At 47.2% G+C, this 18794-nt stretch overlaps 1 protein-coding gene across 5 annotated transcripts in view; it reads right to left on the bottom strand.

The window, feature by feature from the left end:
* Positions 1-656: 656 nt before the first annotated feature.
* The window catches only part of SLC38A10 (solute carrier family 38 member 10), a 95507-nt gene continuing 77369 nt past the window's right edge, over positions 657-18794 (bottom strand). For 2 of the 5 annotated variants that reach the window (XM_073606871.1, XM_073606872.1), the window contains exons 13-18: positions 13580-13747; positions 11851-12435; positions 10425-10514; positions 8753-8776; positions 7208-7354; positions 657-4090 (exon numbers count right to left, since the gene is read on the bottom strand). In XM_073606871.1, coding sequence (XP_073462972.1) covers positions 3096-4090; positions 7208-7354; positions 8753-8776; positions 10425-10514; positions 11851-12435; positions 13580-13747 — 2009 coding nt within the window. In that variant the 3' untranslated portion in view covers positions 657-3095. The remainder of the gene's footprint in view (positions 4091-7207; positions 7355-8752; positions 8777-10424; positions 10515-11850; positions 12436-13579; positions 13748-18794) is intronic. The other 3 variants (XM_073606873.1, XM_073606874.1, XM_073606875.1) reach the window with 3 other exon arrangements.

Raw genomic sequence — 18794 nt, 5'->3', positions numbered from 1 at the left:
GGGGCCCCATAATCTCCTATTGCCCGGGGGCCCCATAATCTCCTATTGCCCGGGGGCCCCATAATCTCCTATTGCCCGGGGGCCCCATAATCTCCTATTGCCCAGGGGGCCCCATAATCTCCTATTGCCCAGGGGGCCCCATGAGTTGTCAGTCCGCCCCTGTCTTTGCAGGGAAATAAAGAGGAAGTAAAACCCACCAGGGTTTACTTCCTCTTTAAGGACAATTCCACACAACCAAAGAGCTGCTCAGCGGGAGGTTTTACCTTCTTTACAACCACAGTCTTGTAATAAGGTGCGCTGCTCCCCGGCACCCCTTTCTCATCACTGAAACTCGCAGCAGAGTCAGCATGCAGGAGATGTGGAATGCTGTGCAACAGGCTGGCTGTCATTTCACTTCCAGCTCTGAGCAGACTTCTAGGTAAAGCAGTGAGCTCCCGACAGGAGAAGAGAGAATAAAGGCGTCTCTGATTACTGCTCTGGCAGTTATTGCCAATTTTGTACTGACACTGACTTATATGCATCTGGTCAGCTTTTGTATTTCATATGACTTTTGCTAAATAAAAAGGAATTACAAAAGAGAATGCACGCTATAAATGGAATACCATTGCCAACACATACATTTCATTTAGTTTGAAAATCATCACTGGGGTGCAAAGTGAAGGAGAAATGTAATTCTTTAATAACAGATCGGCTTGTGTACCATTGATATCAGTTATTGTCACCAAACCTGGGGAAAGTTCCTGTGTGCACAATGCTCGCCCTCTACTGGACAGTTTCAGCAATTGCGGCTCAGTTGTGGCACCGCTGTGGGTGGTGGAGGGGTCGGGAGAGCCGACATTTTACAGGTAAAACCAGGAAAAAAAAAGGCACAGAGTCTGGGAGGAAGAACTCCGTGGCTGCGAGGTTCAAGAGCAATGACAAAATAAGAAAAGGAAAATCCTAATAAACACAACGTTTGGTCTCATAAAAACAGAGCGGATTGTAGTTCGGTGCAGTAAGAGTTGCGGTTCTTGCCTGTGGCCTTCCCTCTCTGTGTGCACAGGAAGTGCAATGGCTGAGAATGCGAAGGACAAGCAGGAAGTGGTGAATTCTGTCCATCGTGGTCACCGATTGGCCGCTAATCCTCTTCTCAGCCACCAGTTTTATATTCTGGTTTATTGTAAAAAGTTGAACAGTTTATTCCCCCCCCCAAGTACCTGAGACGTGTGTGCTGACACACAGTGTGATATTTTTGCAGCATATCGGAGGGTGAGCCGTGTTTCTTTTAAGGGGGACTTTGTCAGGACAGGGAGATGGGAGAGAATAACACTTTCCTTGTTTTGAAGGCCTCATACCTACGGCAGTGCAAATCACACTGAAGTGCGTCTTTGAAAATCGCGTGATTTCAAAGCCGCACCGGTGTGAACGGGGGGGCCAAGTGGTGAAGTGAGGAAGGAGGTCCATGGAGCCTGCGCTTTGAGGCTCCATGCACACTGGAGCTCATAAACGGCCGTTTTTGGGATTTTGGGCGTTTTTTTTTTTTTTTTTTTAACAGGCCATAAACTCCCCTCTATGTTATCCTATGTGTCCATGGATGTTTTTCAGCAGTGGAGTTTATGGGCTGTTTTCTGAACGCCATAAAATCGCGTTCAGGAGTCGTTTTTATGACCACAAAAAACGCCAAATGCTCAAAAACGTGGCTCGCCAGCGTTTAACGTTTTTGATCCATTGAAAAAAAAAAAAAAAAAAGCTAAAGTGAAAAAAACGGTACAAACGCTGAAAGACTCACTGCAAAGCTACTGATGTTTTTATAACGTTATTTTAAAGTCCAGTGTGCATGGAGCCTTAAAGTATAACTAAATGCAAAGCTTTTTTTTTTTTTTTGTGTTGGATGGGCTGGAGAGGTATTAGAGCCCCTGTCAGGATTTGATTGCCGTCTGTGTCCCCCCCGTTAGGGAGAGTCACCCCCTCTGTTAACAAGAGTGAAAGAAAACCCCAAATTTTGGGTTGTCCCCAGGACAGGAATAGAGGGGGAATCCTCCAATGGGGACACTAGTTCTGGGATATAGTGGGGGGAATCCTCCAATGGGGACACTAGTTCTGGGATTTCCTCACTTTGGGAGGGATTTTTCCCTCACTTTCTGTTTGGCTATGGGACGGGAAGTGGAGGGGACATCTCACTAATGGTGACAGATTGCAAAAAATAAAAAAAAAACACCTTGACAGGGGTTATAATCCTCCATTACTATATCTAATTGAAAAAAAAAAATTCCTTTAGTTTTACTTTAAGACTAGTTTAGAGTTTTGCACTGGAAACCCCGGGTCATATAACGCCGTAGCTTAGATGGGGCAAATAAGTCATTTTAGCAGGGCGCCTTTCTCTGTAACTCAAGTGAAGTGCATCTACACTGCTGTATGCAGAGGTTTCGGGGTTCATGGATGATTGCAGCTCACACCCTCAACCACAGACAATAGTGTAAATGAACCTCAGAGTGAAGTGAAACAACACCCCACTGATGCTCTTCTTTTCTGCCCCCCCCCCCCCCCCCCAATATTCTTTTCTCGATGCAGGGAGTCCAAACCTTATGTAACCCGGTGTCAGACATTTTACAAAGGTAATCTCTTGCGGGCCTCCCTCATGTGACACAGTTTGGGCCTGGTGATTGGCTGCTCAGGCCCTCACACTGCATTGTGGGAGGAGGTCACATGCACCCCATACCCAGAAGCACTGAGGGCTGTAATGGAGCAGCAAGGATGTGGAATCAGCGGATGGTGGTGGTGGTGGTGGTGGGGGGGGGTTGCTCTTCCAGGAAAGCCTGCCACAAGTGACAGAGTCTCTTTAAAAGGCACATTACCTGTGGCAGTGTCCATATTACTATAATAAAAGGTCCCCTTTAAAACAGAAAAAGAACTTCTGAGGCAACACGCAGTTCAGTTATTTTGGTCATGTGACTAAACCAGGAGTGTGACAGAAGTGAGGGCGGAATACAAGTACTGGCAGGATTTGGCTTTGGTTCTCATGGCTGCTCAGGCAGTGCAGCTTCGTGGCTTCTTCTTCAAGCCGTTACCCACTTTGGTCTCCACAGTTCCATTGACAACCCCCGTCCAATCGGCTGTCATCTCTTCTTCTTCTCGGTCAGCTGTTTGATTTGTCGGCTGTAGACCACCTGCATTCCGGCTTCGGCGTTGAGATGAGCCTCGAGTGCGGCGTGGAGGTCGTTGACTCTGGGGTCGGGGGCGTGGTTGAAGCCGATGATATGAGACCCGTCGCTGTCCATCGCTTCATTGGCAAGGTCCCTCTTTCTTCTCCGGAGATCCAAGTCGTTCTGCAGCTTCAGGTCTCGGTTCTGTTTGCCTTGTTCGTTGTCTGGCACCGCCCCGTCTTTGCCGTCTTCCTTCTTGTTCTCCCCAGCAACCTTCCCAGCTTCTGCTGCAGGCTCTTTCCTTGGCATCTCCACTGCTTCTGCATCAACTAGATTATTATTCAGCTCCTTAAGGTTCGGACTTGGTCTTTGCAGATCTTGGTCCACTCTTTGAACTTTGACCTCTTTAGCTCCCTCTTGAGGTTGGGCCTTCGGCTGCTCCAAGTCTCCACCTGTTATCACCTTATCACCCGGGCCATGCTGTTCTACAACAAGCTTCTGCTCCGATGGACCAGGCAAGGCCTTGTTCACTTTTGCATTAAGGTCACCATCTTGGTTTTTGAGAACGCTCTTGTCCTGGCTTTGCTTCTTCTTTGTCCCCTCCTCTTCCTGCGCTGGCTTCTGTATATGGATCACCTGCTCAGCTGGAAGATTGGCTTCTGCTTTTTGCTGTGGAACATCAACCCTCTGAACAGCGAGATGGTCTTCTGTCTTCTTCACCACCTCAGGCTCTGGAGCCTTTTTTACGACATTCAGATCATTATTGTTCTGCAGGACAACGTTTTCCTGGGCTGCTTTCATCTCAGGTGCGGGCAAGGCGACTCTCTCCGTGTCTTTTCTCTGCTCTTCCTTTTGTTGGTTTGGCGCCGGCTCCTTATCATTAACCGGATCTTTATCTTCTGCTCTCCCAGCATTCATCTCTTCTTTACTCCGTGGATGTTCTGGGGCGAGGCCCTCCGCCTTGTCACCTAAAAACAATATAAGGGAGCCATGTGGGTGACGTTGTGATTGGTACATTCTGATAAAACAAAACACTAAACCCGCCTTTCTGAACCTTTTTAGCAAGGAGGAACCCTTCAAATAACATTTGATTCCTAAGGAACCTCTGCTAATTATTAAAGCGATTGTAAAGGCTCGTTTTTTTTTTTTGCTTTTTTTTTTTTTTAAAACAAACATGTTATACTTACCTCCTCTGGGCAGTTGGTTTTGCACGGAGCAGCCCGGATCCTCCTCTTCTCGGGTCCCTCTTTGCTGCTCCTGGCCCCTCCCTCCTGTCAAGTGCCCCCACAGCCAGCAGCTTGCTACAGGGGGCACCTAAGCCAAGTCAGAGCTCATTCAGACACTGAGCCCTGACCTGGCCCCGCTCCCTCTCTCCCCCGATTGGCTGACTGACTTTGATGGATAGCTGAAAGAGCCAATGGCGCCACTGCTCTGTCTCAGCCAATCAGGAGTGTCCTGGATGGCTGAGGGGATCGTGGACATCGCTGGAGAGAGAAGGGGGATCAGGTAGGTAATTGGAGGTGTGCTTGGGGGGGCTGCTACACACAGAAGGTTTTTTTTTATCTTAATGCATAAAATGCATTTACAACTCCTTTAAGCCCTTCAATACCAGACACTGTAACCCCCTTCCTGCCCAGGTCAATTTTCAGCTTTCGCAGCTGTCACACTTTGAATGACAATTGCGCGGTCATGCAACACTGTACCCATATGACATTTTTTTCACACAAATAGAACTTCCTTTTGGTGGTATTTAATTACCACTGGATTTTTTATTTTTTTTTGCTAAACAAATGAAAAAAGACTGAAAATTAAAAAAAAAAAAAAAAAAAGTTTTTCTTAGTTTGTTACAAAATTTTGTAAATAAGTATTTTTTCTCCTTCACTGATGTCCGCTAATGAGGCTGCACTTATGAGGAGGCACTAATAATATTCAGCACCAATATGCAGCGCTGATGGGCAGCCTTTATGTGCACCGATGGGTGGCACTGATAGGCACCACTAATGGGCACCGCTGATTGGACTGCACTGATGCAAGGATCAGCAGCGCAACCCCCCCCCCGCCAGGAGAGCTGTCAGCGTGAATAGAGGAATGCTGATAACTGGTGTTCTGCCGAAGACTTGTCAGGATCTCCAACCACGTCACTACCAGTGACTCTCCAGCAGCAATAATTGGAGATTTTGACAAGTTACCTGTTTCACAGAACACCGGCAGCTTATACACTACGGTACACCATATAATGAGTGGACATACTAACCAACAAGGCTGCCCCCCAAGGCGGCAACACCTTTTTTCCCTCCTTACCCGGTGTTCTGTCAAAACAGCCAACTCGTTGTGTACCGTACTGTATACGCTGTCGGTGTTCTGTGAAAATGGGCAACACGTCGAAATCTCCAAATTTTGCAGCTGGACAGTCACCGGAAATGACGTGGTTGGAGATTTTGGCAGGTTGGAGTTTTCGGCAGAACACCGGCACTTCTTATTTACACTGTGATCGGACAGAGCAGGTAAGTATGACATCTTTGTTATTTTAACAAAAAACAAAATAGACTTTACAATCACTTTAACACCTATGATGTCCAGTCAGAAGTATTAATATTGTCTATATCAAAATGACGCCTGGACGGGGGTTTCATTGTTCTGACTGGACGTCATAGGTAATGATTGTAAAGTTTTTTTTTTGGTTAAAATAACAATCCCGTTATGTTTACCTGCTCTGTAATGGTTTACCACAGAGCAGCCCCATCCTTCTCTTCTCAGGTCCCCCCAGCAGTGATTAAATACCACCAAAAGAAAGCTCTATCTGACTAGATAAATGTCATATGGGTACAGTGTTGCACGACCGCGCAATTGTCATTCAAAGGGTGACAGCGCTGAAAGCTGAAAATTGGCCTGGGCAGGAAGGGGGTAAAAGTGTACGATATTAAAGTGGTTAAAATACACCTATAAATGTCCTAATGTGCATGAACACATTGGATAACATTGAGCTGCTTCTACAGGCAAAGCGCTAAACTCCTGTAGAAGCAGCTTTTTTTGTTTTTTTTTAAAGCCAGTGTGCATGGAGCCTAATGCTGGCCATACACTATACGAAAAATCGGCCGAAAAATCGTTCGTATGGACACTTCGTTCGTTTTTCGGCAAGTTAGTGGGTACAAATCGATAATCGTTTGTGACGTTTTTGTGGAAAAAAAACGAACGGCATGTTTGGAAAATTTCTGCCGAACGTACGATAAATTGCAAGGTTAATGTGTTTCCCGTCCGAACTGCCTGCACTAGGTATATGTAAAAAAACGAACACAAAATTATTTATTCATGTCCACTGAACAGATTATCGGTCATTATATGATGGCACGATCGTTTGCGGTCACGGTCGAACGTTCGTTTTTCGAAAATGGGTTCGGCCGATTTTCTGTATAGTGTATGGCCAGCATTAGACTGATCCCGCTAGTTTCAAATAAACCTAAAAAGGTCAAAGAACTAAATACAATAAGCTGGAACTTGACTGAAAAGCCCAAGATACATCAGCCACAGTTAGCCAATTTAAACGTAGTTAAAGCTGAGTTCCAGTAATTTTTTTTAGTTTATTAAAACTGTAGCTGCTGACTTTTAATAAACAGCCATTCACCTGTCCCACGGTCCACTCACCCCAGCCATGTGCTCCCCCCTAGGTGGCGCCGGCATCTTCACTATGGGCACCCGGTTGTGACAGCTTGCGGCTACACAGCCGGGTGCCCACTGAGCATGCACAAGCGGCGCTGCGCTCTCTGACTAGTCCCGAAGTCTTCTAGGACCTGTCATGTGTCCCAGAAGACTTCAGGAGGGGGGGGAGAACTTCCGATCGCCCAAGGCAACCAGAACTGAAGTGGAAGCAGATACCTGTCAAAATTGGGTACCTGCCCCCCCCCTCCTCCCAAAAAGCTCAATTTCACAAACAGGAGTCGGGGAGGAGGCCTTAAAGCGGAAGTTCCACTTTTGGGTGGCAGTTCCGCTTTAAATGTCCATCAGGTTCCAGCAGAAGCGAACAAATGTGCGATAGCCTAGAATCTCTGGGTACATCTCCTTCCTCTAACGGCTCCCAATGGCTTCACCTTGCTCCTGGTGGATCTCCATGTGCTGCTCCTGGATGACGGCCAAAAGCTTCTCCTGCTGATCCAGAAGACGTTTCTGCTGCACCTGTTGTTCTTTAATGACTTGTAACAAGATGGCGTGATCCAACATCTCCGCCTTCCCGGCATCTGTGAATTCACAAAGAATGCTAAGTAAGAAGTCAAAATGATCCCATTAGAGTTTAATAACATTTAATGTGTTTCTTTATTATTTATGGGCCACTAATTTTATACAAAGTTACGAACGATTATGAAAAGCTGAAGGTGTTAGAAAATGGTGTTAGGACGAGAAGTGTCGGATGAAGGGCGAGTGTCTCATGAATATGAAGGGTCCTGTGATGTCACTGGTCTCTAGTGATTGGATAGGGTGTGTTCTCATGAATATGAAGGGTCTCAGTGATGTCACTGGTCTCTAGTGATTGGATAGGCTGCGTTCTCATGAATATGAAGGGTCTCAGTGATGTCACTGGTCTCTGGTGATTGGATAGGCTGCGTTCTCATGAATATGAAGAGTCTCGGTGATGTCACTGGTCTCTAGTGATTGGATAGGCTGCGTTCTCATGAATATGAAGGGTCCTGTGATGTCACTGGTCTCTAGTGATTGGATAGGCTGCGTTCTCATGAATATGAAGGGTCCTGTGATGTCACTGGTCTCTAGTGATTGGATAGGCTGCGTTCTCATGAATATGAAGGGTCCTGTGATGTCACTGGTCTCTAGTGATTGGATAGGCTGCGTTCTCATGAATATGAAGGGTCCTGTGATGTCACTGGTCTCTAGTGATTGGATAGGCTGCGTTCTCATGAATATGAAGGGTCCTGTGATGTCACTGGTCTCTAGTGATTGGATAGGCTGCGTTCTCATGAATATGAAGGGTCCTGTGATGTCACTGGTCTCTAGTGATTGGATAGGCTGTGTTCTCATGATAATGAAGGGTCTTGGTGATGTCACTGGTCTCTAGTGATTGGATAGGCTGCGTTATCATGAATAAGAAGAGTCCTGGGGATGTCACTGGTCTCTAGTGATTGGATAGGCTGCGTTCTCATGAATATAAGGGGTCTCGGTGATGTCACTGATCTCTAGTGATTGGATAGGCTGCGATCTCATGAATATGAAGGGTCTAAATGATGTCACTGGTCTCTAGTGATTGGATAGGCTGCGTTCTCATGAATATGAAGGGTCTAAAGGATGTCACTGGTCTCTAGTGAATGGATAGGCTGTGTTTTCATGAATAAGAAGAGTCTCGGTGATGTCACTGGTCTCTATTGAATGGATAGGCTGTGTTGTCATGAATATGAAGATGTCATTGGTCTCTAGTAAATGGATAGGCATAATGCAATGTGCAATAAGAAAAAATGCACAGCAACCAATCAGAGCAGTTTTCATCATTCTAATTGCTCTATACTAATGAAAGCTTCTATCTTATTGGTTGCTATGGAGTACTACATGCCACACCTCTGAACAGTATTAGTAAATGATAGCACCCATGTCTACAGCTACACATGCATCGTGTTACACGCCATGCTTACGTTGCTCTAGCCTCCTGAGCTCAGCTGTGAGCATCCCGACGACAACATGGACAGACGAGAGGAGAGGAGAGAGAGATAAGCAGGTTACAACAAAGCACAGAATAGATCGCCATCACTCCTGGTTCTGTTTGTAGGACAAATAGAAATTGGGATCCTATTCCTGAACAGAAGCCAAGATGTCTGACACTATAAAATGCATATCAGGAGATCTGGTGACAAAGTCTACTGACTGCCCACCTCCCCAGTAAGTTGCAGCAGCTTACACTCACCTTCCGTTTACTCTACCAGTTCTCTGTTTACCTTTGGGAGCAAAGAGCTATACCCAGTACTTCCAGGTATAGGGGAGCATGTGACTCTCTCCCTTTTCTCCTATGTGACAGAGCTGACCTGGTCATGTCACAGGAAGAGATACCTCAGCCCTGTGGAAGCTCTGACTAGGATCAGCTTGGAGCTTATGCAGGGCTTTGTCTCACTCCAAGCAGCAAATGGAGCAGCTTGGGAGCAAAGGGAAGACACAATAAGGCCAAAAGCAGGTGATACCTGACCATCAAACCTACTTATAAAAAGCATATGGACACCCTACAAATTAGTAGGTTCAGGTGTCTCCAGTGAAAAGTACTGATAATTCAACATCATACAAAGACATTGTAGACAACTGTACGCTTTCGACCTTGTGGTAACAGTTTGGTGAAGACCCCTTTCTGTTTCAGCATGACTGTGCCCCCCCCCCCCCCCCTACAGTGTGTACAAAGCCAGCTCCATAAAGACATGGTGTGACCAGTTTGGTTTGGAGAAACCAGAGTGTCCTGTACAAAGCCCTGGACCCATCCATACTGAACACCTCTGGGATCAACTGGAAAGCCTTTGGTGAGTCAGGTCTTTTTTTTTTGGTGCCCAATGTCAGGCCCAACATGTAAACCAGGTCTTTCTTTTGGTGCCCAATGTGAGGCCCAACATGTGAGCCAAGTCATTATTTTGATGCCCAATGTGAGGCCCAACATATGAACCAGGTCATTTTTTTGGTGCCCAATGTGAGGCCCAACATGTGAGCCAGGTCTTTTTTTGGTGCCCAGTGTGAAGTCCAACATGTGAGCCAGGTCTTTTTTTGGTGCCCAGTGTGAAGTCCAACATGTGAGCCAGGTCTTTTTTTGGTGCCCAATGTGAAGTCCAACATGTGAGCCAGGTCTTTTGTTGGTGCCCAATGTGAGGCCCAACATGTGAGCCAAGACTTCTCACATCCAACATCAGTACCTAACCTCATGGGCACAAATTCCCACAGATGCCCTCTCTAAAATCTTGAGGAAAGCCTTCCTGAAGAGTGGAGGTTGTTATAGTCACAGGAGAAAAGGCAACGCTGTGGTTTTAGAATGTGATAACCAACAAGCTCATAAATAGGTGTTCTGGCCATATATTGTACAAGATGCTATGAGGTCCAGCCTTAATGTGAACCAGTTTCTTTTCACTGTGTAAGCAAGACACAGGTTCACTTTAAAAAGCTACAGATGCACAGCACAAGAAAAATGATATTTATAAACTAGAGCATATCCGTAACACGCGACTTAGCGGAGTGCAAAGCGGCGAGGCTGAGCAGAGCAGCATGAAGATGCTCCACATAAGCCTTCTCACTGGCTGGCTGTGTCACGGGAGGGAAGACATACAGAAAAGCACTAACCTTCTTGACTCTCCACTGCCTTCTCTTCAGCGTTTCTGACTTCGCGATGCTCAGGTTCTGCGTCGCCAGGCGCTTGTGCCTTCTGGTCTTCTGGAAAGACAACAGGAGGTTAGATTTAGAACACTGCAATGTTTTATAAATTTTCAAAGGAATGCAACATTTGGGATACGTTCACATCTACTTCATTGTGGTAACCCTTTATCACTGTGTACTGCAATGTAAGATGTATGTGTTACCATTCATTTTAAAGCGGGGGTCCACCTAAAAAAAAAAAAAAAATAAAAAGCCAGCAGCTACAAATACTGCAGCTGCTGACTTTTAATAAATGGACACTTACCTGTCCCACGGTCCAGCGATGTCGGCATCCGAAGCCAATCATCAATCGCTCGGGTCTCGGCAGTTGCCGCCGCCATCCTCTGTGAGGGAATCAGGAAGTGAAGCGTTGCGGATTCACTTCCTGGTTCTCTACTGCGCAAGTGCGAGTCGCGCTGCGCGTCCTAACTGTTCCCCGCTATCTCCTGGGACCAGCAGGGGGGTGCGGGAAGGGGGCGTGACTTAGACAGGTATCTGCACCCCCCCCCCCCCTTGAAAGGTGCCAAATGTGGCACCAGAGGGGGGGGAGGAATCAGATTAGCGGAAGTTCCACTTTTGGGTGGAACTTCGCTTTAAAACGGAGGCATAACACACACAAGAAATACCCCACACCCCCCACCCCAGTCTGTCTGTTGGTTTTTTTCTAACTTTAGTGGGAAGGGCTGGCAGGATCTTGTAAACATCACAGCACCCTGATCTTTTTTCCCCCAAGATCATTATATGAAAGAACACATCCATGGCATCCCTTTAGATGTACATGTTTCTCCCTACAGGCCACAGCAGCTTGAGCATGCCTGTCTAAAGGGATGCCGGCGATGTGTTCTTTCGAATATCGATCTGGAACAAAACGACTGATGGCAGAGAAAGCAAATAGCTGTGAAAGTCAACATCAGGATGGATCAGGAGAAGGGGAGATTGATTATATCTGAAGTCATTCAGACAGGAAATAAAAGTGAGTTCAAGATGGCCGCTGCAGTTTCAAAAGGTTATATTTTGTAAATGCAAGTTTGCAGGGAATGGGGAGTAATTGGTTTCAACACAGGAGAGGATGCAGATACTGTCAGTCGGGAGGTCTGCCACTGCCTATTGCTCAAGGAACCCCTAGCGACCTCTGGAGGAACCTGGTTGAGAAAGGCTGCTCTAAGGTGTGTAAAAAATTGCCAGCGAGAAGGAATTATGGGAAATTTGGATAAAATCTGAGCTTTCTCTCAATATTAGGACTCGCGGGAAGACAACAGGTCTACTTTTAGAATATTACAATATTCTCAGCAAAAACAAAAGGGCACCAAATAAGGTGACATGTTTCATTTTTTTTTTTACACTTTCTCTTTACCTTCTTGAACCTGTTTTTTCAGGACTTTCTCAGCCAATTCCAGGTCAATTTTTTCTTTCTCTACAGCCTCGGCATTCTGGAGCTGCTTTTCTAGAAATTTCTCTGCCAGGGCCAGATTAATTCCATCTTTCTCAGCTGCCCCCCCATCACCATTCTTGAGCTGTTTTTCTAGAGCTTTTTCCGCCTCTGCCAAGTCTATCTTGTCTCCTGGTGCTGCTTCTGCATTCTTCTTGGAGTCCACCACTTGGTTCTCAGCTTTGTCTGCTTGTAGATCTTTCTTCGGTGGTGCGACCTCCTGTTCCTTAACTACAGGTACCTTCTCTGGATCTTTTTTCACTACCCCTTCCTCCTGGGGAGGCTGCTGAGGTGGGGGTCCATGGTCTTCCTTTTGGGGTGGAAATTGCTCTTCAATTTTGCTCTCTGGTTTTGCTTCTGGTTTATCATCCTTCAGACCAGCATCCACCTTGGCCTCTGGGGCTACCTTCTCCTCAGACTCCTCGTTGTCCATCCCTTCATCGACCGCTATTCCGTCCTGTGGAACTGGGGGCTCATGACGGTGGGCCTCTCCAACAGGAACTGCAATGCCTGGGTCAAGGAGACAGGAAAATTTAGAAACAAAAAAAGATTAGAAGTAGGGTTGCACAGATACTGTTTTTTTTTGCTGGCCAGTACGTGTACCGATACTTTCGATCAATTACTTGCCGATACTGAGTACCAATACCTTTGTGGTGCGATTTGAGCAATTATTCTACTCACTTACCTTTCCACTAGTATTCAGCACTGGACAAAACTTTAGAGAAGCAGACACTTTGGAGAGGAGTCTTCTAATTAGGGTTGCACCGTTAACGGTGCCGATACCGAGCATTTGCACCGGTACTCATACTTATGCATAAGCTCCGATACCTAAAACCAATACCTTTGCGGTGCGATTTGAGCACTCACAAAATGAATGGGCTCAAATTGTACTGCAAAGAATAGCATGCAATTTGGTGTGATTCCTGTCCGAATCACAGCGGTTTCCCACACCACTTCTGTATGAACCCAGGCTGAAGTAACTATGACAAGCCTGGGTTCACACAGGAGTGGTGGTGGTGGTGGTGGTGGTGGTGGTGGTGGGGGGGTGGGGTTGGAATTTGCATTCGATTTGGGCAGGAAACGCACCGCATTCCTGTTTAAATCAAATGCAAATCTTTGCAGTGTGATTTGAGCCCATTCATTTTGTATAGGCTCAAAATCACACCGCAAAAGGTATTGGTTTTAGGTATTGGAGCATTTGCATAAGTACTGTTGCAAATGCTCAGTATCGGCACCAGTGCACAAAGCAAGGTCGATAAAGACATAGCTGAGCGAGTTTGGGGTGTTGGAACTTGACTGGCCTGCACAGAGTCCTGACCTCAACCCCATAGAACACCTTTGGGATGAATTAGAGCGGAGACTGTGAGCCAGGCCTTCTCCTCCAACATCAGCGCCTGACCTCACAAATTTGCTTATGGAAGAATGGGCAAACACTCCCATAGACACACTCCTAAACCTTGTGGACGGCCTTCCCAGAAGAGTTGAAGCTGTTATAGCTGCAAAGGGTGGGCCAACTCAATATTGAACTCTACGGACTAAGACTGGGATGCCATTAAAGTTCATGTGCGTGTAAAGGCTTTTTTCATTGTAGCTAGTCCTGTATATGAGTATCTGTTCCACCAAAATCCCCATTTCCTGCCCCGGTCCGGGATACCTTTGTCAGGTCGGTCCAGCTGGACCTCTTCCCGCTTCCTTTTCTCCTCCACCGGCTGGGGGACTTCAATGGGGCCCTTAATCTGGGGCTGTTCCACTTCATCCTTCTTCGGAGGCAACGTGGGTTTGTCCCGGTCATCAGCGGGCTCCTCCACAACAGGTTTCTGGACTGGAACACAGAACAGACCATCTGATAAATAACATGGAGATGCCCAAAACACTTTCTGTAACTGACGGACATGTACCACTATGTGCATTTCTCTACATCTGCAGCAGGGGGCGCTATGTGAACAAGACATACCGGCCTGGTTGTCCTGTTATATATATATATATATATAACAACATAACATGCAGAACTGATCGGTTTAACCCTATTCTAACAGAAGCGCTCTGAAGGACAATGACCGAGAGTAGCGGACAATGTCTGTTAATCATTTGTCTTTATTCCCCCGTGGAGTGTAGGATGAGGGCACAAGTTATCCATGCAGAAATATGTCTGTAATGAGGAAAGTTTGTCAGAGGTTGTAATATATTTCTTGGGCGTCAAACAGAGATGAAGCCAAAGGGCAAAATAGAAACAGGGACAGGGAGAGCATACACAGAGAGAGGAGGAGAGATATTGGGGGGTCAACAGGGAAAGGGATGAGAAATGGGAGTGAACAGAGAGAGACCCCAGAGATTGGGTTGGCACTGAGTGAGGGCTGAGAGATGGGGGGAGGGGATGCAAAGAGAGAGGGATGAGAGAAGAGAGATGGGGGTGCAAAGAGAGAGGGATGAGAGAAGAGAGATGGGGGTGCAAAGAGAGAGGGATGTGATTGGACAGATGGAGGGGGTCAACAGGGAAAGTGATGAGAAACGTGGGTTCACAAAGAGGGATGAGAAATGACAGGGATGGGCTGTACACAGAAAGAGAGATTAGGGTTGCACCGATACTAGTATCTGTATCGGTGCCGATACCGAGTATTTGCACAAGTATCGGTACTCCTGCAAATGCACGATACCTGAAACCAATACTTTCAGGCTCGGTTCTTTGAGCTGTCAGCGGGTCTCCCCTGTTGACAGCTGAAGTGTTAAAGCGGAGCTCCACCCTAAAGTGGAACTTCCGCTCATCGGATCAACCCCCCCCCTCCGGTGCCACAATTGGCACTTTTCAGGGGGGGGGGGGGGGTCGTGCAGATACCTGTCTAATACAGGTATCTGCACCAACTTCCGGGTATAGATAGCCGCAGAATATCCGCAGATGCCCGCCCCCTCCGTTGTGTTCTGGGAAACACACCGTTCCCAGAACACAACGAGGACCAGTGAAGACACGCAGTGCGACTCGCGCATGCGCAGTAGGGAACCGGACAGTGAAGCCGCAACCCTTCACTTCCTGATTCCCTGACCGAGGATGCCAGCGGGGGCAGCTGAGAGACGAGCGATCGATCGGCTGCCGACATCGCTGGACCCTGGGACAGGTAAGTGTCCATTTATTAAAAGTCAGCAGCTGCAGTATTTGTAGATGCTGGCTTTTAATATTTTTTTTTTAAGGTGGAGCTCCTCTTTAAAGAAGTCCGATAATTGGAGCTGTCAAAAAAAAAAAAAAAGCAGCCGGGAATGTTTATTAACAACATTGCTCAGCCATAAAAAGAAACATTGTTTCTTTTTAAATCTTTCTGTTTCTTCATCTGCAGATCAAAGGGATGAACAAATGTTCCTCTGTTTAACCCCTTATTAACCCATAATTTACTCTAATCAGCCTTAATTAACTCCCTATCCTCCTCCATTTAATTATTTTTTTCCTGCTTTTTTTTTTTGTTCACGTCTATTTTATAAACGATAAACAATAAAAACTTTCTGAAACAGTGAAAACAAAACAGTTGCGGTAGGTATCGATAATTGGTATCAGTGAGTACTAAAAAAAAAAAGTATCGGTACTCGTAAAAAAAAAAAACGTTATTGGTGCATCCCTAAAGCAGGCCATACACGGTCGAATTTCCAACGAATTTTCTTTTCAAAATCAGAAAGTCTTTTTTTTTTTGTGATCCGATGATGCCACCATTGATTTTCGAAATTCGGCCGACCAAGCCTTTCACCTCAGGTTGCTACAGAAAAGAATTTTCGTGGCCGGGAATCTTCTTTTCTCTCCGTAAACTTTCTTTTTCTTATTACATTTCTCGCACGATTCTCCCATCATTGATTAGAAAATTGTTCGTTTTTCTAAAAATTTCCAACATGTCCGACTCTTCAAATTTGATTGCCGCATGAAAAAGCGGCTGTTGCTGCAGCCTACTAATGGTGCGAAATTCGTACGAAAATTCTTTGATACGATTTTCGAAATTCGAAATGTGTGTGGCCGGCATAAGAGAGATCAAGAGGAAGAGCAAAAGAGAGACAAAGAGCGAGCGATAAAAAGAAAAGTAGGGAAAGGAAAGTAAGAAAAGAAAAGGAAATAAGATAGGAAGAATAGGGCATGATGATACATGTAGGGCATGGTGGTGCCCGGTCTCCTGATTTGCAGAATATTCTTATTTTCCAATCCAATAAATTAAAAAAAAAAAATTCTCTGCCTGTTAAGACTTTAAAGGAAGCGCTGCCTTTGATGCTCTCATTAATAGAGATGCCTATGGGAGAGGGTCAAGGTTTGTGAAGTGGTATGATGAGTTGTATATAGCAGCACAGTCATGTGTTAGCAGAGAGGGTGCAGTTGTGGTGGTCTCCATAAGCTATCTATAGTGACTAATAAATATGTTTGAAGGCGGCATCGTTAACCCCGTTCCTCTCCAGTAGTGACATCACCAAATCTTGCTCCAGATCTGAAGAGACTACCAGTCAGAGGTGGAGGGCCATAGATGACCTCACACTGCTGTAGAAAAATCATCTCAGAAAATAAGAGAACCCCCCCCCCCCCCATCACAGATGCGTTGCGCCCTCTCGTTTTCATTTTGTTCAGCAGTAAGATTTCCACTATCGGGAGAGGGCAGCACTGGTAAAGCATATCGGTTAATGATCAGAATTAGTTGTGTACCGTGGCATTGATGTGAATATTGGATTCATCATTAGCTTAGCATTGTGCTGTCAATATTTTGTATTCATCTGTTAGTTTCTGGACGGGGTGCACGCCGCTGTCTCCTGAATGGTTGGGACGACCCTGGATGGCATTTGCTCTGGACCAGTGCCATAGGCTTCCGTGATGCAGGCCGGACATCGTGCGTCATGGCCCTATACCAGGGGTCTTCAAACTAGATCCCTCCAGTTGCTCAGGAACTACAATTCCCATCATGCCTAGTCATGTGTGTGAATGTCAGAGTTTTACAATGCCTCATGGGACGTGTAGTTCTGCAAGAGCTGGAGGGCTGTAGTTTGAGGATCCCTGCCCTAGAGCTTCATTGGTTGTTATGGTGCTGGTAGCTGCCTGCACCGTGGAAGTACATGAGGCTGATCCAGGGCAAACTGCATCTTGGGTTTGTGGCACCTCAGGGAACCCAAACAGCACCCCAGTTCAGAAGTTATGGCTTAAAGTGGTATTAAAAGCTGAAGGTTTTTTTACCCTAATGCATTCTCTGCATTAAGGTAAAAAAGCTTCTGAGTGCAGCTCCCCCCTTATTCTTACCTGAGCTTGATCCAGTGTTGTGCACGAGAGCAGCAGCTCTCTTCCGCCCCAAACTCAGAGCCATTGGCTCCCACTGCTGTCAATCACAGCCAGCAAGGATAGAACAGGAGGTGGGGGAGTCAAGCCGAGCTCCACAGACACACAGAGCCAGTCCGCACAAGTGCCCCCAGAGCAAGGGGCTTGCTATGGTGGGCACTCGACGGGGAGGGGAGGAACCAGGAGCACCACCGAGGGTCCAGAGAAGAGGAGGATCGGGGCTGCTCTGTGCAAAACCATTACAGAGCAGAAAAGTATTGCATGAAGGGTTTATAATCACTTTAAAGCGACATTAAAGCTTCATTTAAAAAAAATAAAATAAAAATGAAAACAAACAAACATGTCATACTTACCTGCTCTGTGTAATGTTTTTGCCTTAGAGCATCCCCGTTCCTCCTCTTCTGGGGTTCCCCACCAGCGCTCCAGGCTCCTCTTCTGGGATCCCCAGCTGGCACTCCAAGCTCCTCCACTTCTGGGGTCCCCCGACGGTGCTCCAGGCTCCTGCTCTTCTGAAATTCCCCTATAGCGCTCCCAGCTCCTGCTCTTCTGGGGTCCCCCACTGGCGCTCCAGACTCCTCCTCTTCTGGGGACCCCTGCCAGTGCTTTAGGCTCCTCCTCTTCTGGGGTCCCCCACCCCGCGCTCCTCTTCTGGGGTCCCTCGCCCGCGCTCCAGGGTCCTCCTTTTCTGGGGTCCCCCGCCAGCCCTCCAGGCTCCTCCTCTTCTGGAGTCCCCCGCCGGCGCTCCAGGCTCCTCCTCTTCTGGAGTCCTCCTATAGCGCTTCAAGCTCCTCCTCTTCTGGGGTCCCCCACTGGCGCTCCAGGCTCCTCCTCTTCTGGGGATCCCTGCTAGTGCTCTAGGCTCCTCCTCTTCTGGAGTCCCCTGCCAGCGCTCCAGGCTCCTCCCTTTCTGGAGTCCCCCGCCGGCGCTTCAGGCACCTCTTCTTCTAGGGTTCCACGCCAGCGTTCCAGGCTCCTCTTCTTCTAGGGTCCCACGCCAGCATTCCAGGCTCTTCCTATTCTGAGGGTCCCCCACCAGTGCTCCAGGGGCCTTCTCTTCTGGCGTCCCCCACTGGTGAAACAAACGCTTCCTCTTTAGCAATTGCCCCCATGAGCGCACCAATGCATGCTCGCTCCTGAGCTGCCCTTTCTGTGTCTGAGCGGGTGGCTCAGCCCTGCCCCCCCTGCTTGCTTGGCACAGCATTTGATTGACAGCAGTGGAAGTCTGCTTTCAATCTGCCCAGGGCCGAGGGAGACAGCAACGAGAGCCGCTGCTCTCGTGCACATCGCTGGATCGGATCAGGCTCAGGTAAGAATAAGGGGGGCTGGGGGGGCGGGGGTTGGATTCTGCAGGACACAAGGTTTTTTCACCTTAATGCATAGAATACAAAACCTTAAAGGGGTTGTAAACCCTCGTGTTTTTTCACCTTAATGTATCCTATGCATTATAGTGAAAAAACACCTGGCAACGACTGCGCCCCCCCCCCCCCATCCCCCCCCCGCCCCACCGTTCTACTTACCCCTAAGCCATGTATTTCTGTCGGTGGAGACGCGCTCTCCCTCTCTCCATGGGGTCCCAGCTCTTGATTGT

Source organism: Aquarana catesbeiana, linkage group LG12, assembly GCF_042186555.1.
Source record: "Aquarana catesbeiana isolate 2022-GZ linkage group LG12, ASM4218655v1, whole genome shotgun sequence".
Lineage (NCBI taxonomy): Eukaryota > Metazoa > Chordata > Amphibia > Anura > Ranidae > Aquarana > Aquarana catesbeiana.
The sequence above is the reverse complement of the archived record's forward strand: the minus strand, read 5'-3'. Positions and strand labels throughout refer to the sequence as shown.